Here is a 23,916-nt window from a genome sequence, read left to right on the forward strand (position 1 = left end):
CCAGCACGGTAGCCAGCCGTTGTGATGGGGCCACCATGTACTTCGTTGGTTGTAGCCCCCTGACAACACTGGGATCGCTCTGCTGATGCCTGTGCCGTTAACTCCCCACATATGCCAAGGGGTAGATGCCCATTGCCCTGGGGCATTGTAACTCCTGGCAATGCCCACTCTGCCAGGTGGCCTTTGCTGCGGCTGGGTGGCGCCCGTGGGGAAGGCCCCTAGTCGGAATCTATGGCATCAAGGCGGATGACATGCGATGAAGTGTAGTCCATCATCTCTTGCTGGTGGTGAAACACCAGGAGTCTCTAAGCATTAACGAACTCAATTCAACTCACAGAAGTATAACCCCAAATTGTTCCCCTCCCTGGCCACACAATGGGAGGAACATCAGGGTAAGGATGGCAGCGGATCTTATTCCCTGGTACCTTGTATGTTGGAGAACTGATGGGGAATCTGACGATGAAGCCTCAGTTTTTTTGTTGAGGATTTAGAGGACAAGTTTTGGGAAGCGCAAGGATTTTCCAAAATGAGATCTGGGGCAGTCTTGATCAAAATACCATCCTCTGCCCAGTCACAGACGTTACTCGCTTGTGAGACGCTGGGGGATGTTTCTGTAACCATCATGCACCATAAGAGCTTAAATATGGTTCAGCATATCATATTTCATAGGGACCTTCTTTTGCAGTCTGACAATGAGCTGCGCACCAATTCAGAGCGGCGAGGTACCCATTTTGTTCGGCGTGTCCATTGGGTCTGAGGGATAATCGGGTTGCCACTGTTGCCTTCATCTTGGCCTTCAAGGGTGGTACATTGCCCGAGATGTTCAAGGTGATGGTCTACTGCTGTGATGTAAACCTCTATATCCCTCCCCCAATGTGGTGCTTTAAGTGTGCTGGTAGTTCAGCCATATGTCTTCCCACTGTACTAATAGTGTCACATCCCAATACTCCATGTGCCCCTCCTCCCATCTGTGTCCACTGTGGAGAGCACCATTCACCTTGCTTGTCAGACTGCAGGATTCTCCAGAAAGAAAGGAAAATCATGGAGTACAAGACCCTGGACCAACTGACCTACACTGAGGCTAAGAGAAGATTTGAACACCTGCACCCTGTATGTATGACATCGTCAAATGCCACCGCTACAACAGGTCTGGCACCATCAGCTCCGCCAACTCCAGTCACCTCTCAGAGCCGGAATACTACACATGACCCCTTAATGGTGGGGGCCATTTTCCTCCCTGTTACTCCCGCACCACCTACTTCAGGAGCAACACCCCCCCCCCCCCCCAACCATTGGGGACATCCATCCCCACTTCTAAGCCATAAGTCATCTTCAGCTTCTCTCACTAGGAAGGGGCCCTTCGTCACTCCCTTACCAGGTTTCTGCTTGTGGGAAAGATGATACGCACCAGTGTCTGAAGAGCTCAAAAGCAGCTGGTTGTAGGGCTTCATGCTCACCCTCAGTCCCGGAGACTGAGCCAGTGAAGTCCTCCTAGCCATGGAAACCCAAGGAGCTGTGAGAGAAATCAAAAAAGAAGAGCACTAAGACCAAGAAATTTCGGTGGAATCCACACCACCACTACCTACAAGCTCTGCATCTGAGGATGGGGTGGAGATTCTGGCGTCCGCAGAGGACCTAGACCTCGCCAGGTCCTCAGACACAATGGATATAGACTGCTCAGGATAAAGTCAGTGGCAGCAGGTGACTCGAGGTTTGAACTGCCTCATTGAATGTTCCATGCCTTCCCAGTCTCACGATGACATCATCCTCCAGTGGAATTGCGGCGGTTTTTTCCACCACCTGGCTGAGCTACGGCAACTGTTAAAGCTTTACACCTGCTATCTGTGTTGCCCTCCAGGAAACCTGGTTCCCAGCAGTGCAGACCCCTGCCCTCCGTGGCTATAAGGGATATTACAGGAACCATGTTGTTGTTGTTGTTGTGGTCTTCAGTCCTGAGACTGGTTTGATGCAGCTCTCCATGCTACTCTATCCTGTGCAAGCTTTTTCATCTCCCAGTACCTACTGCAACCTACATCCTTCTGAATCTGCTTAGTGTATTCATCTCTTGGTCTCCCTCTACGATTTTTACCCTCCACGCTGCCCTCCAATACTAAATTGGTGATCCCTTGATGCCTCAGAACATGTCCTACCAACTGATCCCTTCTTCTGGTCAAGTTGTGCCACAAACTTCTCTTCTCCCCAATCCTATTCAATACTTCCTCATTAGTTATGTGATCTACCCATCTAATCTTCAGCATTCTTCTGTAGCACCACATTTCGAAAGCTTCTATTCTCTTCTTGTCCAAACTATTTATCGTCCATGTTTCACTTCCATACATGGCTACACTCCATACGAATACTTTCAGAAATGACTTCCTGACACTTAAATCAATACTGGATGTTAACAAATTTCTCTTCTTCAGAAACGCTTTCCTTGCCATAGCCAGCCTACATTTTATATCCTCTCTACTTCGACCATCATCAGTTATTTTGCTCCCCAAATAGCAAAACTCCTTTACTACTTTAAGTGTCTCATTTCCTAATCTAATTCCCTCAGCATCACCTGACTTAATTAGACTACATTCCATTATCCTTGTTTTGCTTTTGTTGATGTTCATCTCCTTTCAAGACACTGTCCATTCCATTCAACTGCTCTTCCAAGTCCTTTGCTGTCTCTGACAGAATTACAGTGTCATCGGCGAACCTCAAAGTTTTTATTTCTTCTCCATGAATTTTAATACCTACTCCGAATTTTTCTTTTGTTTCCTTTACTGCTTGCTCAATATACAGATTGAACAACATCGGGGAGAGGCTACAACCCTGTCTTACTCCCTTCCCAACCACTGCTTCCCTTTCATGTCCCTCGACTCTTATAACTGCCATAACAGGAACCATAGCGACTATAATCGAGTGTCAAGTGGAGTTTGTGTTTATGTCCTAAACTCTGTCTGTAGTGACACTGTGCAATGTATATCTTCCTCCAGATGGTGCAGTACCCCTGAATGTATTAGCTGCACTGATTGACCAACTCCCTAAACCTTTCCTACTTTTAGGAGATTTTGACACCCATAACCCCTTGTGGGTGGCACCATGCTTACTGGCAGAGGCAGAGATGTCAAAACTTTACTGTCTCAGTTTGACCTCTGCCTCTTAAATACTGGGGCCAACACACATTTCAGTGTGGCTCATGGTAGTTGCTCGGCCATTGATTTATCAATTTGCAGCCCAGGACTTCTCCCATCTATCCACTGGAGAGCACTTGATGACCTGTGTGGTAGTGACCATGTCCCCATCTTCCTGTCACTGCCCCGGCATCAGGCCCACGGACGCCTGCCCAGATGGGCTTTAAACAAGGCGGACTGGGAAACTTTCACCTCTGATGTCACTGTTGAGTCTCCCCCACACAGTAACATCAATGTCATGGTTGAGCAGGAGACTACCACAATTGTTTCTCCAGCAGAAAATGCGATTCCTCATTCTTTAGAGTGCCCCCGGCGTAAGGCAGTGCCTTGGTGGTCACCGGAAGTTGCTGAAACAATTAAGGGTTGTTGGCGAACTCTACAGCGGCATAAGCGGCACTCTTCCCTGGAGCACTTCATAGCCTTTAAACGGCTCCATGCCCGCGTTCGCCAATGTATCAAACGACAGAAGCAGGAATGTTGGGAGAGATATGACTCGACCATTGTGTTTTCGGGTACCAGACCCCAACAGGTGTTCCCGGTGTTAACATGAAGGGCATGTTATCTGCGGACACAAACACAATTGCCGAGCACTTTGCTGAGCACTATGCTGGAGCCTCTGCATCGGAGAATTGCCCCCCCAGCCTTTTGCACTCTCAAACGGCAGCTGGAAGGGAAAGTCCTCTCGTTTACTACACGCCACTGTGAATCCTATAATGCCCCATTTACAGAGAGGGAGCTCCTCAGTACCCTTGCACATTGCCCTGACACTGCTCCTGGGCCTGATTGGATCCACAGCCAGATGATTAGACATCTCTCATCTGACTTCAAGTGACGGATCCTAGTCATCTTCAACGGATTTGGTGCGCTGCACACAATCATAGTTCTCCTGAGCATCTGAATTACTGTCTCCTTTTCCCACCACCTCCTTTTCCCGCCCGCGGTGGTCCATCTCCCACATCGGCAGCCCAGGCTGGGGCTAACAATTGTGGTTCGCGTGCAGCCCCTTCTCTCTGAACTGGAGTCCTTCCCTTTACCACCTCTGCTTGCAGTCCGTTCACGTATGCCTCCATGATGTATACCTCGGCCGCAGCTTTGTCTGGACCTTTTGCATGGCCGTAAGGGCTCCGTCATTCCTGCCGCTCTCCGCTGTCACTTCCTCTCGATTCTTGACGTGTTCCGGGGCTCTGACATGGTTTACGCCGACAGCTCGATGGCTGATGATTACGTAGGCTTTGCGTATGTTCATGTAGGACATATTGAACAGCACTCTTTGCCAGATGGCTGCAATGTCTTCACTGCAGAGCTGGCGGCCATATCTCATGCTCCTGAGCACATCCGCTAATGCCCTGGCGCTTCATTTCTCCTGTGTACTGACTCATTGAGCAGCCTACAAGCTATCGACCAGTGCTACCCTCACCATCATCTGGTAGCATCCACCCAGGAGTCCATCTATTCCCTGGAATGGTGTTTGTGTGGACCCCAGGAAACGTTGGAATCCCAGGCAACGCACTTGCAAGACAGGCTGGTCAAACAGGCGACACGGAAACTGCTTCTGGAGATAGGCATCTCCGAAGCTGACCTGCGTTCTGTCTTATGCCGCAGGGTTTTCAGGCTTTGAGAGACAGAATGGCATGACAGTATGCACAACAAGCTGCGTGTCATTAAGAAGACGATGAATGTGCACAAGTCTTCCATGCGGTCCTCTTGCAGGGAATCAGTTGTCCTCTGCCTGCTTTGCATTGGCCATACATGGCTAACACTTGGTTACCTACTCCGTCGCGAGGATCCACCTCTGTGTCACTGTGGCTCCCAAATGACAGTCGTCCACCTCTTGCTGGACTGCCCACTTTTAGCTGATCTTTGGTGGACTTTTAACTTTCCCAGCTCCCTACCTTTGGTGTTGGGCGACGATGCCTCAGCAGCAGCTTTAGTTTTATGTTTTATCCATTAGAGTGGGTTTTATACTTCTATGCAGGTTTTAGCTCATGTCCTTTGTCCCTCTGTGGAACTTTTAATGTGTTGCAGAGTGTCTGACTTTTCCTTTTTATTCTCGTGGCTGGTCAGCTACTGTAATCTGCTTTCTTATTTTACTCTCTCCTGTTTCTAGCATCTCTCTGTTGCTTTCTTGTCCTCTTTTGTTCCATCTAGTGTTCGTTGCCTTTCCTTCATTCTTGTGGTTTTTCCTTTCTTTCCATTTTGTGTTACATGTCTAGTTCGTTTCATTGTCTCACTTGTGTAGAAATATTCTATGACATCATTACTCGGAGACACAGTATTGTAGGGCAGCTCTACCAATGAGGCTTCCATGGTCATCTCCCCATCTTCATTCGGTCAGTGCTTTTTTCAGTAGTAAGTTGATGACATGCTGTCAAATCGTTTCAAGCACTGGTGTTCATCATGGGAGTATTTCAAATGTTTCTCTCTTTGTCATAGCATAAACAGAATCATATCTATGCTAAGGAGTTGCGTACAATGTTGCTTATTTGTGGACAATTTTGCAGTTTTCCTTTTCTCCTCTACTATTTCAACAGTAACTCGTCAGTTGCAACTTACAGTAAAGAGGTAGAGGAGTGGGCTGTAAAGACTGGTTTCATATTTTCTGCAGAGAAGAGTGTGTGTGTGTGTGTGTGTGTGTGTGTGTGTGTGTGTGTGTGTGTGTGTGTGCGCGCGCGCGTGTGCATTTTAATTGTTCTTCTCGTATTTTTAATTTACCTAAATTGCGTATGTGGAACACCATTTTTTTTTGTAAAGACTCTTGAGCGGTTTTTGGGCCTCAATTTTGGCTTCAAACTCTCTTTGTTGCCACGGCTGTTCAGGGCTGAAAGCACGGGGCCAGAAGGCACTGAACATTTTAAAGTGTCTTAGCAACAGGCTTTGGGAAGAGGACAGCAGGGCACATCTGCTCTAGTTTTGTATGGCTGTCAATGGCAACTCTCATGGTGTGTCAGACATGTACATTTGTCACTACTCCCAATTCACCAGCACACCATACTGTTGCTCGTCCAGCTATGGAACACCTCTGTACCAATCGTCCATGGGCAATGAAGCTATTTGGGATTCGTGCGAAATGTGTGTTGGAGTCCCTTGGTGTGGGGCGTGTATGGGCTCAAATCAGGGGTTTTAACAGACTTCCATCCTGGTTGCTGCAGAGGCCCATTGTAATTTTAGATATAGTACAGCACAGGAGAGATTGCTTTCCCACTTCTGTTTTTCCAACATTTTGAATGAGCACCCCAACTATGTAGCTGTATTCATGGATGGGTCTAAACTGGGGTATTCCGTTGGCTGCTCTGTTGTTTTCCCAGATTTTGTTCTCTAGACTCGGTTGCCTCCAGAATTGGATCATTTTCTCAAGACTCCAGGGTTCACTGTGTTTAGTGCCAAATTATCTGCAATCTTGAGGGTGCTGGAGCAGATGAGATGTGCCATGCCTGCTAAATTCCTCTTATGTTCCCACCTCTTGAGTGCCCTCCAGTCTCTAGAGAGCCTTTGTATCCAGCCGATAAAATAGTTCGTGATATCCAGGATACCGGGGAGGAGGTGTCTTTCTGCTGGGTGCCAGGGCATGTGGGTATTGCTGGGAGTAAAAGGGCAGATGTGCAGCCAAGGTGGTGTGCCGTGATCCTCAATTAGTTCACTGTGCCATCCCCCTGCAAGTTATTATCTCACTGTTGAAGTACAGAGTCATGCGTCAATAGGAAGATGAGTGGTTGGATGTGACATACAATAAGCCCCATTTAGTGAAGCCCACAGCACAGCTGTGTTGTACCTCCTTCCAGCCACAGAGATGAGATGGGATAGGCCATAGCTCTATGAAGCATGGCTTCTCTTGGGGGCAAGAGGACTCTCCAGTGTGTGGTGCTTGTGGAATACAGAACACTGTGCACCACATTTTATTAGACTGTGTTTTATTTTCAGACCAGAGGGCAGCAGCAGATCTGCTCTCTATTTTAAGTTGCATTCAAATGAATGTCCTGAGAATTCTAAGGTTTTGGGTATGTCCAACGTGTTTCTAAAATTTTTGTTAATGTGTTAACAAGGTGACTGGTTCAGCCATGTTTTTTTGTAAGTGGACAGCCAGTCACATTTCCCTGGACCTTTCTTTTAGCTCCCCTATCATTTTACTGATTTTTTAATCCAGGGTGTAGCACCGTTCACCCTTTCTCTGCTGTCTTAAAGCATGTGAGATAGAGTGATCGTGTAGTTCATTGCGAGTGAGGTGGGAGTGAGTGTCATTTTATAGGCTTCCTCCTCACTGTGTGACAACAGTTTTAGCCATTTTATCATAATTTGTTTCTTTTAATATGTGTAAGGGGCCTGATGACCTTTCTGTGGAGCGGCTGTTAACTCCAACCACACAAAGTCAACTGAAGCCTGTGTCTCCACGTCTGTTCCTTGCATACAACCTCCTTTTACGATTCTTAATCCAAGTATTTGCATTTATAAAATGGTGCTCTGTATGAAATTCTACCAGGGCCTTCCTCTTCCTTTCATTTCTGTCAGTTAATGTTACCCCGCTATTTTCTTCTCTCTTCGTTTTCCAAATGCTTAGTTCTAGTTCCCATCACCATTAAATTTTCGTCTCTCTTAACATACTACATAATTTCTTTGCTCTTGTCTCCTATGACCAATTCCAAAGTTGCTTTTTGCTAATTTTGGTATTATTACTTTTAACAATTTCATTGCTGTTGACTATAGAATTAATATAACCACCTAGAATCTGTATTCAAACGTGGAAGATAAAATACTTTCAGTGTAACAGGGGTCATTTGACAGCCTCTATATTCCATGCTGGTATAGAAATTCTTCAGATTACCTACAAGGGTGTGACCAGGCGTTTGAGTCACTTGTGTTTAGCTGATAAATCCTATACCTTTGTAAAAGTCAAAATCCAATTTCAACTTTTTTTTGTCACCATTCTTCTGGCTGTTTTGATGCAGCTTGCCATGAGTTCCTGTCCTGCATTAACCTCATCATCTCATAATAGCACTGTAGCACTTGTATCCTGCATCCTCAGTTATTTAGTGGGTCTATTCAAATCTCCATTGTCCCCTACAGTTTTTACCCTCTAATACCATAGAGGTATTCCCTGATGTTGTAATACATGATGTTTCCCATCATTTTGTCCCTTCTTCTTGCCAGTTTTTTCCTCATGTTCGTTACTTTTATCATTTCTACAGAGAACCTCCTCATTCTTTATTATATCAATCCATCTAGTTTTCAGCATTCCTCTGTAGCATCACATCTCATACATTCTGTTATAGTTTTCCCACTGTTCATAAGTCATTACCATACAGTCCTTTGCTCCAAACCTACATTATCAGAAATTTTTTCTTCAAATTAAGGCCTGTGTTTGGTGCCAGTAGATTTCTCTTGGCCAGAAATGCCATCTTTGCCTGAGCTAGTCTGCTTTTTATGCCCTCCTTGCTACGTCCACCATGAGTTATTTTGCTTCCAAGGTAGCGGAATTCCTTCACTTTGTCTACCTCATGATCACCAATTTTGATGTCAAGTTTTGCAGTATTCTCATTTCTGCTACTACTCATTTCCTTTGTCTTTCTCCAGTTCTCTCTCGATTCATATTCTGTACTCATTAGATTGTTCATGCCAACCAGTAGATTCTATAATTCTTCCTCATATTCACTGGGGATTGCAATATCATCAGCAAGCTGTATCACCCTGAATTTTTATCACACTCTTGAATATGTCTTTTATTTTCGTCATTGCTTCTTTAATGTATAGATTGAACAGTAGAGGCAAAAGTCTGCATCCCTGTCTTACACTTTTTTTAAATCCAAGTACTTTGTTCCTTTTCCTCAGAATTTCAAACACCTCGCACTATTTTATGTTGCCAGATGCTTCTTAAGGTCGATGAATCCAATGAGTGTGTCTTCATTATTTTTCTTCAGCCTTGCATCCATTCAAGTCCAATGTCAGAACTGCCTCCCTGGTGGCTTTACCTTTCCTAAAGCCAAACTGATCATCATCTTAACCAATCCTCAGTTTTATTTTGCATTCTTCTGTATGTTATTCTTGTCAGCAGCTTGGATGTGTGAGCTGTTAAGCTGATTGTGCAATAGTTTCCCCACTTACGTGCCTTTGCTGTCTTCGGAATTGTGTGGATGATATTTTTCCAAAAGTCAGATGGTACGTTGCCACTCTCATAGGATCTACACACCAACTTGAATAGTTTGGTTGGCACTTCTCCCATTGATTTTAGAAATTCTAATGTAATGTTATCTGTCCCTTCTGCCTTACTGGATCTCAAATCTTCCAGAGCTCTTTTAAATTCTGACTCTAATACTGAATCTCATATGTCATCCATTTTGACTACAATTTCTTCGTCTATCTCATCATCAGTCAAATCCTCCTCCTCATAGAGGTCTTCAATGTAATCTTTCTATCTGTCTGTTCCGTCTTCTGTGATTAACAGTGGAATTTCCATTGCACTTGTAATGTTACCCCGCTTGCTGTTAATTTCACCAAAGGTTGTTTTTATTTCTTATGTGCTAAATCAGTTATCCTGTCGAACATTTCTTTTTTTATTTCTTCACATCTTTCCTGCAGCCAATTTTGCCCTGGCTGCTTTTATTACTGTCTTCTTATCTTTCCCTGAACATTTTTGTACTTTCTTCTTTCAACAGTCAGTTGAAGTATTACATTTGTTACCCAAGGTTTCTTTGCAGTTGCCTTTATAACTTCTGTTATTGCCATTTTTAGAGACATCCATCCTTCTTTGACTGAACTGCCTTCTCTGTTGTTCTTTACTGCAACATCTACTTCTTTAGCCAACTTCAAACACATCTAATCATTCCTCAGTACTCTCTACCTTCCTCACTGTTTCTTCCAAATCATTCTCTTAAACTTCACCCTACTCTTCATCTTTACTGAATTATGATCTGAGTCTATATCTGTACGTGAGTACACTGCAATCCAATATCTGATTTCGGACACTCTGTCTGACTGTGATGGAATCCAGCTGGAACCTTCCCAGGGTATTTTCCCCATTGTTTTCCAAGTACACTACCTCCTCTTGTGATTCTTGAACAGAGTATTCACTACTCTGAAATTTATTGCAGAACTCAGTTCGTCTTTCTCCTCTCTCATTCCTACAATTAAGCCCATATTCATCCATAACCCCTCCTTCTATTCCTTCCTCTACAAAGGCAATTCAATCCCCCACGACTATTGGTTTCATCTACCTTTACATATTGAATTACTCTTTCAGTACCTCACGTACTTTATCTCTTCACGTGCTGCTTGCGACATTGGCATATATACTTGAACTATCATTGTCGCTGTTCATTTGCTGTTGATTCTGATGAGAACAACCTTATCACCAAGTTGTTCACAGTAGCTCACTCCCTGCCCAGCTTTCTTATTTCATAATGACTCCTACTCCCATTATACCATTTTTGGTCACTGTTGATATTACCTTACATTTGTCTGCCCATAAATCCTTCTTTCCATTTCATTTCACTGGCCCCTATTACATCTAGCTTGAGCCTTTGCATTCTTCTTTTCAGATTTTCTAGCTTTCCTGCTATGTTCTAACTTCTGACATTCCATGCTCCAACTCATTGAATGTTATCCCATTGTTGGTTATTTTGGCTTTTTCTCGTGCTCACCTCCCACTTGGCAGTCCTCTCCCAGAGATCCAAATTCGGGACTAATCTAGAATCTTATGCCAATGGAGAAACCATGTCACTTTTACAATTACAGGCCACAAGTCCTGTGGAAACACAGTATGTGTCTTTGATGCAGTGGTTTCCATTGCCTTCTGCATCTTCATGCTGTTGATCATTGCTAATTCTTCTGCCTTTTAAGGGCAGTTTCTACCCCAAAGGCCAAGAGAGTTCCCTGAACCTTTGTCTGCTCTTCTGCCCTCTTTGACAAGACCATTGGCAGAATGAGGGTCACTTCTTATGCCTGAAGTCTTTAGAAGTCATTGCTGCTAATTTTTATTCAAAATTTAAGCAGTGGTTGGGATTGAACCCAGGATGTTTTGATTAGTAGTCAAAGACACTCCCCTAGAGCACTTTCCAACAACCTATTTTGTTTTAGTAACTATCAGTTAGTGATAATAGTAAACTAGCATCCTCAAATTTACAACACTTTCGTTGGGAATGAGAAAATGCCAAATTTTCCAACATTTCATAAAAATGGAAATTTCTTTGTTCCTACTTGTAGTGATGTGTGGCTTTGTCTCTGTTTTGGCTATGTTGATGTGTTCACTAATGATAATAGCAGTTAACAAGCATTCCTTTTTTTGCTGGATCTATTCCTGTGTTACTCCAGCTTGATTTTATGTTGATAATGTTGTTATCATATGACTAGAAGCCTTGTTCTTCCTGACGCCACAGTTACTAACCCACCCTCTGTCTAACTTCCAGCCTATTTGTTTCTCTTTTAAATTTCTCTAATTTATTTACACAGTTACTGACAGTAACATTCTACACTCAGTCCCATATAATGGAAGATTTTTTTAATTAATTTTTCCCCCTTGATGTTCTTAGTCCAGTGAAACTGTCAGAGAAAAAGCCTGTACCTTGCAAAAGGTGGGGTAGAAGATTTTATTTTTTTAACTCGTTCATATTGTTTGAAAGGTTAGAAAATGAAGTTTTGCCAACAAAATTTCTCTTGGGAAAACTTTCTGCAGTCAAAAAACTTGGAAAATTTCAGACTTTTTTCAGTTTTTTCAAAATATCTCAGTTTCATTTGCTCCTATCGCTTTGACGTCTATTTTCTTTTTTAAAGAGCACAAAATTCTCTACAGATTTGATTCTTACCATTTTTTTCTACTCCCAGTATCTAAGGCGCTACAGCACGTCAAAAAATACCATTTTTTTCAAATTTCGAGCAAAGTGGCAAATTACCTAATTTTTGAACACTGTTATTTCAGTTTCTATTTGTGTAGTATAAACATATTACTCATCATGTTATTCATTGGAATTTACCATCTCACTTTGCAGCAGGGCCAGGACAAACAGCACGATATTCAGTAAATACGAACACATTCACGTTGGATTGCGTGAAGTTTATTTGTGTTACAATATGTAATACGATTGCATGCAGGTGCCGTATATTTTCTACAGTTGATTGACGTTAATGATCAGTTATAAGAAAAAGTATGTAGGAATTGTTCTTTAGCGGACAAAAGCGTATTTATTCTTTGGCCTTTGTTCCAGTGGAAGATGTGAAGTCAGGTGGACCGAGTAAATTTTTTGTCATTGATGGAGGGTACCTTATCCACAAAATGATTTAGACTCGAAATGTTTGCTTCAAGTCAATAGCCCAAAGCTATGTTTCTTACCTGCAACGTCATTTTGGATCTCAGTTTGCTATTGTATTTGATGGGTATCCATGTGAGGGAGACAAATGTAGCACAAAGAGTGCTGAGAGGATTCGTAGGTCCAAAAAACATTCTTCGGTTGACGTTGTGGTTGAATCAGAGATGGTGAACCAAGTCCCTCAGGACAAGTTCTTGTACAACGAACGAAACAAGATGCGTTTGATCACACTTCTTAAAAAGGAATTTCTGGAGTGTAGCATTGAATTGCTCCAGGCACAAGAAGATGCTGACGTTATGATGGTAACATCTGCCATTTCAAGAACTAAAGATTTTGGAAGTATTGTCATTGTAGGAGAAGATGTTGACCTGCTTGTGCTCATGACCAGTTTGGGGCAAGACATTGAAAACTTATTTTTCTTAAAGCCAGGAAGAAGAAATGCAGAAGACAAGTGGTTTTCCACTGCAGTTACAAGTTTGACAGTGAATATATTCTGTTCACTTACGCCGTTAGCGGATGTGATACAACATCCGCTATTTTCGGTCAAGGAAAAATTAAGTGGTGCAATATTGTTGTGAAAAATGAACACCTAACCTCAGCCCTTTGCACGTTCAATAAACCACATGCTACCCGTGTAGAAATAACAACAGTAGGAGAACAGGTTACTATCGCATTGTATAGTGGAGGTGTCAGCAGTTCCCACACACTAGACCATTTGCGGTACCAGCTATTCGCCAAGTCTGCCACAAAAAGCAAACTGAATCTTGCACGGTTGCCAGCTACACGAGATGCTGCACATCATTCGTTGCGGACTTACCAACAAGTCCAAAGTTGGATGGGAAAGGGGAAACCTCCTGAGAAATGGGGCTGGAATCACAGTGACCACAGTCCAATACCCATTATAATGAGCCAAGATCCAGCACCTGAAGCACTTCTTCACATTGTTTCATGCTCAAGCAAGCTGAACTGTGGCGGAGCATGCTCCTGCAGAAAAGCGGGTTTGAAATGTTCTTCGATTTGCAAGAAATGTATTGGGGTCATTTGTGAAAACATGCCAAAATTTTTATATGAAGACAGTGAAGAAGACGTTATGGAGGATGTTGAGGAAACCGCTGACGAAATCAACGAACTTGCTGAGGCTGACTCGCTGTTTAAAGAAGAGGTCAATCTGGGATCAACTCTATGTACAGACCCTGAATCCATAACTCAAGGTATTTCTGGTGACACTGAGGAACCTGGCCCATCAAAACGTTGGAAGTGATGCTCATATCTGTCTTAAGTGCACTAAAGTGCGATATTACATGTATTGCACCCCCATTTTTTAGTAACTGGCAATGCATTTTAATTGTAATAAAGCTACTTATTTTTAATGCCAAGAATAGTTACCTACCTAATTAGGTTGCCTATTGCAGCTAACAATAGTTCAGTTTCCTGAGACAAATTATTTTGTGTGTGTGTGTGTGTGTGTGTGTGTGTGTGTGTGTGTGTGTGTGTGTGTGTGTGTGTGTTTTAATGATGTATTTTTATATTTATAGTTTTACAAATACCAGGGCAGAGGTGCCCCATAGTGAACTTGAGGTAGTGATGTAAGAATCACAATAATTGGGTGCCCAGCAATCTTCATGTTGCATACAGAGAAATTGAATACCTGAAAGTGAGGTGGTAAATTCCAACATATAACATGATGTATAATGTATTTATACTACACAAACAGAAACACTATGCTCAAAATTTGAAAAACTGGTATTTTTTTAGGCGCTGTAGCGTCTTAGATATAGGGAGTAGAAAAAAATGGCAAGAACCAATTTGTAAAGAATTTTGTGCTCTTTAAAAAAAGAAAATAGACGTTAAAGCGATAGGAGCAAATGAAACTGAGATATTTTGAAAAAACTGAAAAAGGCCGAAATTTTCCAAGTTTTTTGACTGCAGAAAGTTTTCCCAAGCGAAATTTTGTTGGCAAAACTCGGTTTTCTAATCTTTCCAACCAATGAACGAGTTGAAAAAATAAACTCTTCTACCCCACCTTTTGCAAGGTATATCTGCAATTTGACTGGACTATCTGTGATGTTCAGACTAGCCTATGTATCACCTGACTTTTTTATACCTTACAGCTCCAGTTAATTTTTTATTTTTTTAAATTCTATTCTATGTAAATTATGCTCAGTGTTTGAGCCACACAGTTTTTCGCTTATCTGAACAACAGTTGAGTAGTGAGTAAGGTGTTGCTGAAGCTCCGGAGGTGGTCTGTTGAAATTTTTCTTTTCAAATAGTTCGTGTGCTTCACACAGTTGTGAAACTGCTGTACTACTTTTGTGATAGCATGAATTTTTCTTGGGTAAGATGCAGACCTTTTCTTACACCATGTTCTGGGCATTTAGTTTTGATCTGGCAGTTACTGAAGTGAAGTGGTTTAGAACCCATTTCATTCTACCATAATGAAAATGATAGAACTGTGGTACAGAGATGTTATCAAGTCTTACGACATTTGCTGAACTTAAATGCGACTTTCAAGTCACTTAAACTGAAGTCTCTGGAGAGATTTATTCATTTCATGTTCACACAGTTTCTCAGCTTTGATCATGTTTAGTTGCCCACTAATATTTCTATTTATCAGAGGCTGATAAGTTGCTAGATTGAAAGAGGTGTTTCTTTGCAATTTTAATTTTGATTGTTCATTGCTTATTCTCTTTAGTGAACTCCACAATTCTTTTGCTGTGCACAACCAAATGAAACCTAAATTGTTTCTGTCCAGTGTTTTCTTGTGTTTCTGTGAAGTTAATGATACCTTATTATGTTTCTGGTCTTCCTATTTCTCAAAAGTCTTAATTCAAAAGAAAGTGATACATTAAAAATGTAGGTCTCATAGCTCTGAAGTGTGTTCAGAGATACACAAAGTGATAACCTCATAATTAACTCAAGAAACCATTTGTGACAGATAGGACTGAAATAAACATATATTTGTTGGAATAGTTAAAGTTGCATTATGGGTTGATTCAGTACTGTTTAAAATGTGTCATTGAGCAGTGTAGAAATTGCACCTGTTAAAAAACAAGACAGGCTATGGACATGCAGACGTGTATACCAGGCATACCACTGTCACCTGCAGTGTGGGAGAAATGAAATATACCAAGTTTTTCATATACAGATCATCATTCAACTCACTGACAGAAACATAGCAAAGATGAGACATTTTTGTGATTTTCCACCTTTGGGACAGGTATTACACATTGCTAACTGCTAACTGATCTTATTTTACAAGAAGACAACAATATGTTTCCATGCTGACTACAATTGTTTCATAAAAAACTGAGTTGAACACAAACTAGAGAGTACTTGCAAGAGATATATACAGGATGTCCTTTGGAAAAAGTGCCAGCTAACTTAAATCTATATTCCAAAACAAAGCTCAGTCCATGCTATATCAAAGGTCATCCTATGACAAAAAAAGTCCACAATATTAACACATTAACCAAACTCGTAGCACACTGGCTATACACTTGTGAGCTGACTTGCACCAATCCTGGGCCAGCATGTATGCCTGATTCCAGCACAGTCTTGTCAAAGGAAGGTCTGCCACCTTGTCGTATCTGTTGCCACTCAAAATTTGTATCAAACATGTTAAGCACCTTCTGTATTTTACAAACACATCTGAGTTGCACACAGGCAAATATTTGACAAACCTAGTCAGGTTTGACAAATTGTTTGATCATGTATGAGGTGCTTCAGACTTTATTTCCTGACTGGTGAAGGCCATGACATAGTCGTTCCTTAATACAAATCCATCGGCTATTTGCATTTCAGATATGTCACAGATGGTTGCATGAAAGAACAGTTGTGTACACTGCATTTGACACCTTTTTGCTGTTTCATTAATTGAAGAGGAACTATTCAAAAAACATTGACCACTTTGGAGTCAGCTACCACAATAAAATTTGCTGGCTGAGTAACTTTGTTGTAAGTAGAACTGAAAGGTTTCCTAGCAAGGGCACCTGATGGTGTTCATGGATCCACAGGTTTGCTCTGCTGCCTGCAAAGGCAACATCGCTAAACTTAAGCAAGTAGATTGGTTTAACAAGGACACATAAGCATGGATGTACTACAGTAACCTCGCAGTGTGTTCACCAATGAATGCATTTGCCAGGCTGTATTCTGAGAAACCGGCATCTCCATACATCCATCACTCAGTCGGTACACTTCCATTGGTTGGGGCATATCTGTGTCAGAACATGGGGCATGTTGCACACAGATGGACAAACACGCTGTTTGAATGTCGAAGGAAACAATAGTGGTTTTTGTTCTATGGGCAGTGGTTTGAGCAATATTTCTTTGCCTAACGTTGTTGCCACCATCAGATGGTACATAGACTCAAACAGCAGCACAAAAGTAAACAAGCTCAGCAAGCAAGGTATCCATGCAATGGTTTCTTTGTGACGCTGTCAGAATATCGCCTGAGATTGCAGAGTTGTGCCGTTGTGTGTTATGGATGTTTTAGTGGGGAAGTGTTGGCAATGTTTACTTCATTTAGCACTAAGGCCGATAACTTGTCTAATTTCAGTCTTTCTCATTGTCTATTATTTGTTTTTGTACTTTCTAAGTTCTATGTTCTCCCTGTAAATTCTGTTATAATAATGATTGCATCTTGATAAAACCATAGTGTCGGAGATATATATTCATTGGTTACCTTGTCCCACTGCATGGTTAGGTCTGTACTGCTGTCTGAGTCTTTATAGTCTCTGATGGTGTTTTCAGCACTGGAAGAGGAAATGTTAGCTAGAGAAATATGCCTATTGCAAAGGACACAAAAAACAGGTGTGGAAGCCTCCACTATATGAAAGATACAATGTTTACACTGCAGCAATTGTAGTGCCCTTGACATGGTGGCCCATTTCCACAGTTGTGGTCGTTTACAAGGTCATCCAGACTGCGGAGAGCAAGTGAGGCCCCCCATTACATTTCATGTGACTGACGCCAGAGAGACGACTATCGTCACGATGTCTTCTTCCACCGTAAACAAATCCTAGGCTGTGTGGGCAATTCTATAGGTTTCCATCGGAGGCAGATCTGATTTCCTCAAGGTTTCTCACTTATAAGCCCATGGTAAAAAGACACTGTATAGTTCGTGATTAGTGTGTCCACATAAACTTTTAAAGTTGCCACTCCTGATACAGGGGATGGACAAAAATATGGGAACACCATGAGAAGTGCATGCTTGAACCTAAATGCAGGTGCTAACCAAGCCTCCAGGTTGAATTGTCGTATTTGACCATGAGCGGCACCTCCGCAATGTCCTCAGTTGTTGCAGGTGTCATTCATGGTCAGAACAGTGTTCTCTATAGTTGTGAATGCATTATGTTGAGGCTAAGTGAATTTGAATATGGGCAAATTGTTGGTGCTCATGTGGGAGCTGCCTCTGCAATCAAAGGGGCTGAAGTGTTTGATGTTTCAAGAGGCACTGTGCGAAAGATCTACACAGTATACAGGCAGAGTGGAAAACATCATCTGCTAAGTCACAATGTGGACGAAATTGTGTGTTGAGTGATAGTGACAGTCGGTCATTAAAGATAATTTTGGCAAAAACTAAGAGGGTGACAGCTACAAAAGTCACTGCAGAACTGAATGTGTCACTCGCGAATCCTGTCAACACCAAACCAACGTGAAGGGAGCTCCATAAGCAGGGAATTCCAGGGCATGCTGGAATTCCAAAACACCACCTCAGTGATGCAAATGCTTGTAATGAGAAAGTGTGGTGCCAAAGCCATAATACATGGGCTATGGGGCAGTGGATGACTGTCTTTTGGTCAGATGAGTCTTGTTTCACACTGTTTCAGATTTCTGATTGAATTTATGTCTCAAGACTGAAAAAAATGGCAAGGGTTCTTGGGCAGCCATATTTAAGTATTCCATTGGTCCCATGGTTCCTCTGCAAGATTGCATTACTGCCAAGAATTTTGTGACTGTTTTGGCTGATCGTGTTGATTCCATGGTACAATATTTGATCCCCAGTGGTGGTGGCGTGTTTCAACAGGGCCCCTGTTCATACAACTTGTATCTGCCATGACTGTTTTTGGGAGCATGAGGGTGTAAACTATCACAACTCCCCTGGCCACTAGTCACCATATCTCAGTGTTATTGACCCTCTGTCGTGTGCTTTGGAGAGAAGATTGCAGGATCACTGTCCACCCCATCGCCATTACCATTCCCTGAAGCTGCTACCATTTTGCAGGAAGAATGGTGCAAGATTCCCTTAACCATATAGCACCTGTATTTATCCATTATGAGGCGACTGGAAGCTGTTTTGAATACCAGTGGTTTTCCTGCACCGTATTTGGCATGGTAATGTGTCGTGTTTTTGGTGTTTCCATAGTTTTGTCCACTCTGTGCAGGTTGGCAGCACAGTCTACATGTCATTTTGTTGGAGCCCATTTTCCACTGTCAAAATTCTAGTCAAGTTGCAATAAAATATTTCTTCATTCAAAAATGTACTTCTTATCAAGAATAATTTCTAGACAACTCATGTCCCTTGGGATTTATCAACAGCTCTTGCCTGACAAGGGAAACTCCCCATCCCCCCCCCCCCCTCCCCCTTCAGATTTAGCGGTAAGATGGCCCAGAGGATAGTCTTTCAAAAACTGAACAGAAATCAAGCATGAAAACAAGAAGAAGGTGTACTGAACTGTAAAAAAAAATGCAAAATAAAAACAGTGAACTGTCCAAACTTAATAAGTGTAATATCAAGTGAAACTGAACAACCGTGGCATTGTAGTTAAGTGGACACAATGTAGGACCATAAACCAGATGAGCCACGTTCAAAAGCCATTTATTATTATTTTTATTTTTTTTATTTTTTTTTCACATCATTATGAACTGCCTGTTCAGTCATTGAAAATTTTTGTTCTCTTTCTGTAGTCTTGGCAGTTGTCATACTATACATTGGTTGTAGAATGTGGGTCATGTGGTAAGAATACATTACTATCGCAAGTAGATGTGATGAATAGTGAGAGAAGGTGAGATAAGACATAGATGTCTCACAGAAATGAAAACAACAAATAAATGGGTGTGAACTATGTTACAACAAAGAAATTCAAGAGTCAAAACTTCCAAAATGGAATGCCACTCAAAAAAGTTAAAAACACGTGTTTTAACAGAGCACAGAGAAATTGTGTGATTATGAAATTATTTATTTGTTGCAGCTTATGTGACAAACTATTATATTTTCATCACTTCCTTGGGAGCGATAACATTCACACTCATACAAACACCTAAATCAAGCAAGGAGGCATATCTCACTCACGCACTCACCAGGCATACAAATTAGGTGCTTCGGTTAGAGATTCCTTTCATATGACACACATACTGTCACTAACACTATGTATGATACACCAGGTGTGTTTTCCAGTGGCGGATTTGGTTGACTTGTCGCCTTGTCATTAAACGTTTGTGGTTCCCATTCGAAAGCCACTTCCTTTCGGCTGCTAATAGAACAGTTATGCACAATCAACTGTCATTATGGGTCCCTACCTTTGCCTCGCTGTTGCAAATGGACATTACACCACGACACAGACACAAATTAGAATACAGCGAACAGTGAAACAAAAAATAAATAAATAAAAATACAATACAACTTAGCACTAGGGAGGTTTGAACACAGCTCGCCAGCTTGCTAGTCCAACACCGTGACCACTTAACCATTACGCCATTGGCCTTTGATGCTGCTCTATATTGCACTTTCTGTCTTTGGACCATGCACTGTATCCTGTTTTGCTTTTTTTTCTTCAGAGTTTGGTACTCTTTCCTGTTTTCCTGCTTGATCTGTCAACTGGTATGTACACGTGATTAATGCTTTATCATAACAAGTAACAGAAAGTTGTAGGTGATATGGAGTGACATACAGCCATCTATTACTGATCCTAGCAAAAACTGGTTGAGTTAAAATGCTGACTGCTTATTGACGAAGATAGTTGCAACTTTGGTTAACTATAATATGATTTTTACCCGGGTTTAATCAGCAGGAAAGGTCAGTTCTCAGTGAGCAGAATAACTGTTATATATAATGAGTGAAAATTTATGGGAAATCTTAATGTAAGTTGTGTCAGTGGGAAGCTATAAGTAATCATAATTCCAAATGTAAAGCACTTCCAAAAATACAATCTTATGGTAATTACTCTTAAAAAATCTATCTCAGTGCATAATTGTAAACAGTAATACACCATATCTAATTAGTTGTTTACTAACGTCAGAGACAGTTTACAGCAGTACACATTCGGGGCCAGAGAATCTAAATTAAAATTCCCAACAGTAATTATGAAGTGTTACTTTTTTTAATGGTATCCACTCTTGAAACTGACTGGTTTGTACGCCCCTGAATTCTCACACTGTGCAACACAGCATTCTCTTGTCGCTACTTCCATTGGTTTATGAGTTAACCAGTCAGTTGCCGATGGCAAACGATTCAATCATAACTTGATATTCGTAGCCAAGCAATGGAAAATACAAGTTGGAATATCAACAATCATAAAAAGGATAGATTGCTACTAACCGTAAAGATTACATGTTGAGTTGCAGAAAGGCACATTGAAAAGACTGTTACGCATTATGCTTTTAGTCAAAGCGGTTCCAGAAAAGAACCATTGTGTGTGTGTGTGTGTGTGTGTGTGTGTGTGTGTGTGTGTGTGGAGGGGGGGGAGTTAGTGGGTGTGCATGCGTGCATGTGGTGCATGCGTGCGTGTGGTGAAGGCTTTGGCTGAAAGCTTAATGTGTAACTGTCTTGAAACTTCCTGGCAGATTAAAACTGTGTGCCGGACCGAGACTCGAACTCGGGACCTTTGCCTTTCGCAGGCAAGTGCTCTACCAACTGAGCTACCTGAGCACGACTCGCGACCCACCCTCACAGCTTCAATTCTGCTGGTATCTCATCTCCTACCCTCATTCTGTAACAGTCTTTTCGTTGTGCCTATCTACAACTCAACGTGTCATCTTTACAGCGAGTAGCAGTGTATCCTTTACATAATTGTTAATATTCATAGAGAAATACAATCTATTTTATCCACAATGTGTTTTCCAAATTGGCCTGGTGTGTATACAAATAAATACAAGGCAAAATTAATTTTATTTGTTGTAAATTCTGCGGAAATATGAAATGCTGATACAGTGCTCTAAGCACACATTATTTGAGCACCACAAATCTAAATTAAGGATGATATTTTATGGCCCTGTATGTGACAGGCAACTTTCCCCATTTTTTATTTACAAAATTAGACTGGAGATGGGAAGGAGTCCACCCCATTATTGGTATATTTTGAGGAGTGCCATGTATACTAATCTGATTCAGAAAACTAAGGAGAGAAAGAATGATAATGTACTGGTGATTGCAACTTTGATATTATCACAATGTTGAACTTGAAAACTGCATTGATCTATCCACAGTAAATTTCTCTGTTAATAATCTGTAAAATGCCTTCCAGTGATGGAAGAATTCTCATTCTAAAGTCCATGCTTTGGTTCAGTAAGTGTGTATGGCAGCTGAAATTTGGCATGAGGATTGTAAGTGATGTTAACTAAATTTGGTAAAAACAATCGCGGCAGGTTTTGGCATAACATGTCTGGTCATTCTCTTGTCAGAAGAATATAGCCAGATTTTGAAGATAGGATTTAAAAGCTTTTGTAGGAAATACAGCAAAGGCAGAATTTGCTGTCTTTAGAGCATTACTTGCGATTTGCAAAGAAAACTCTGCTGATATTCAAAGGCAAGAAGTTTAGGAAGAGTGCTGCTACACTGGCACAGGGGAAAGTAACATACAGCATTCCTCACAGTGAAAGTTTTGGACAGTGATTTTATTTAAAAAACTAATCTCTTTTGTTATTCGAAACTTCATATTGACACAAATGTGTCAGAGTAACACAAGATATGGTGGCTAGTGTGAAACAGTATTGAAATGGCACCTTATGATAGCAGCATGCTACCAACATGCATAATGATAATTTAATTTGTAAATTTATTGCAAACAGTGTCATAGCATATTAGCAGCACAACAGAAATATGTTGGTATAATCCAGTTAATAAGTAATGAGTGAGACAGCAACATCATGAACTACCATCCATCGTATTTGGATTATATATTTTTCCTTGTTTGGAATTGTTGCATTCAAAGCTGTGCATCATACCAGCACTCTGTTATGAAATATAAAATTTACTATTTTGTCGCAAGAGAACTATTCTTCCTCGAATGTATGTTAATATTTCAATTTCTTTTACAGAGATGTGACAGTAATTAGGTTAATTAGTGAGGGAACTATTGAAGAAGGAATGCTCCAAATAGCACAGGAGAAGCTTTCATTGGAACGACAGATCAATAGTGAAGGTAAAAGCAAAATTTTGTGTGTAATCTGTGTCTTAAATAACTCCTCCTTCTTGTGAAGTCAAAGTTACTGTAACTTATTGCTACAGGTGCTCAATATACAGTGCCTAGTGACTTACGATTTGCTACCATTTAAAATGTGTTTGTATGTGTCTGCTTTATATTTGATTTTTTCTTAACAATTATTTTCTTGCAGATAATGTTGCGGACAGCAAGAATGTAGTTTGTTTATTGAAACAAGCACTTGGACTGGAAGCAAGGACTGCTGGCAAATAATTTATACATACTTAAATAAAGCGGTGCATAGCTTTGTTTGCAGTTTTTGTTGATGACTGCTTGTGGAAGGAAAGGCGTGTGTTACTGGTGTGAATCGAGTAATTATGAGTCATTGTACATAGTGTCGAGACAACAGGATTATATAATTATCGTCAGATGGTGAATAAGTGGCAGAGCATTTATGTATGTCTTGTTTACCAATAATGTGATGATGATATCCTAAATGAGAAAATTTGGCATAGGTGCAAATATATATGTCAAATAATAATTTGTTTCTTTAACGAGAAACTTTTAGGCATCGAATTTTAAGTTGAAAGGAATGGCTACCTGATGTTAGGTGAAGCTGTACTTTCTGAAATGTGATATGCTTTACTTACTCTTTTACTTAACATTTTAACTCTCTTGCAGAGGTTTGATATCCATTTTCAGTATTAAGAACCTACAAACTGTATTGTAGAGAGGGCACATTCAGTTCTACTTTTGTTGTAATTATTTATAATTTTGTTTTCCTTCAGAAATATCTGTTATGAAGTCTGTATGGTGTCACACATAGTTGTAATTAAATTTTTTTCTATTTGTACATATACTATTTCATGTGGAATTTTTGTCAGTCATTAGAATCATTTTTGTATAATGGAAAGAGTAAGGGTAACAATTTACTGTACAGTTGAGGGGCACATGAACGACTGAAGTGTAGCTAAATTTCCTGATATATCCAAATCCTTTTTTAGAGCTAATACAGAACACATTCACCTTTCAACTACATTGTGCAGGCATTGTGGTATGACTGTGGTGAGGTATTGTGTCAGGTGT

General features: G+C 41.1%; 1 protein-coding gene across 3 annotated transcripts in view; it reads left to right on the forward strand.

The window, feature by feature from the left end:
• LOC124795127 (SWI/SNF-related matrix-associated actin-dependent regulator of chromatin subfamily A containing DEAD/H box 1 homolog) overlaps nt 1–23,683 on the forward strand; it is a 168,695-nt gene extending 145,012 nt beyond the window's left edge. For all 3 annotated transcript variants that reach the window (XM_047259006.1, XM_047258996.1, XM_047259012.1), the window contains exons 16-17: nt 22,727–22,830; nt 23,024–23,683. In XM_047259006.1, the coding sequence (XP_047114962.1) occupies nt 22,727–22,830; nt 23,024–23,103 (184 nt within the window). In that variant the 3' untranslated portion in view covers nt 23,104–23,683. The remainder of the gene's footprint in view (nt 1–22,726; nt 22,831–23,023) is intronic.
• The last annotated feature ends 233 nt before the right edge of the window (nt 23,684–23,916 follow it).

Source organism: Schistocerca piceifrons, chromosome 1 (assembly GCF_021461385.2).
Source record: "Schistocerca piceifrons isolate TAMUIC-IGC-003096 chromosome 1, iqSchPice1.1, whole genome shotgun sequence".
Taxonomy (NCBI): Eukaryota; Metazoa; Arthropoda; class Insecta; order Orthoptera; family Acrididae; genus Schistocerca; species Schistocerca piceifrons.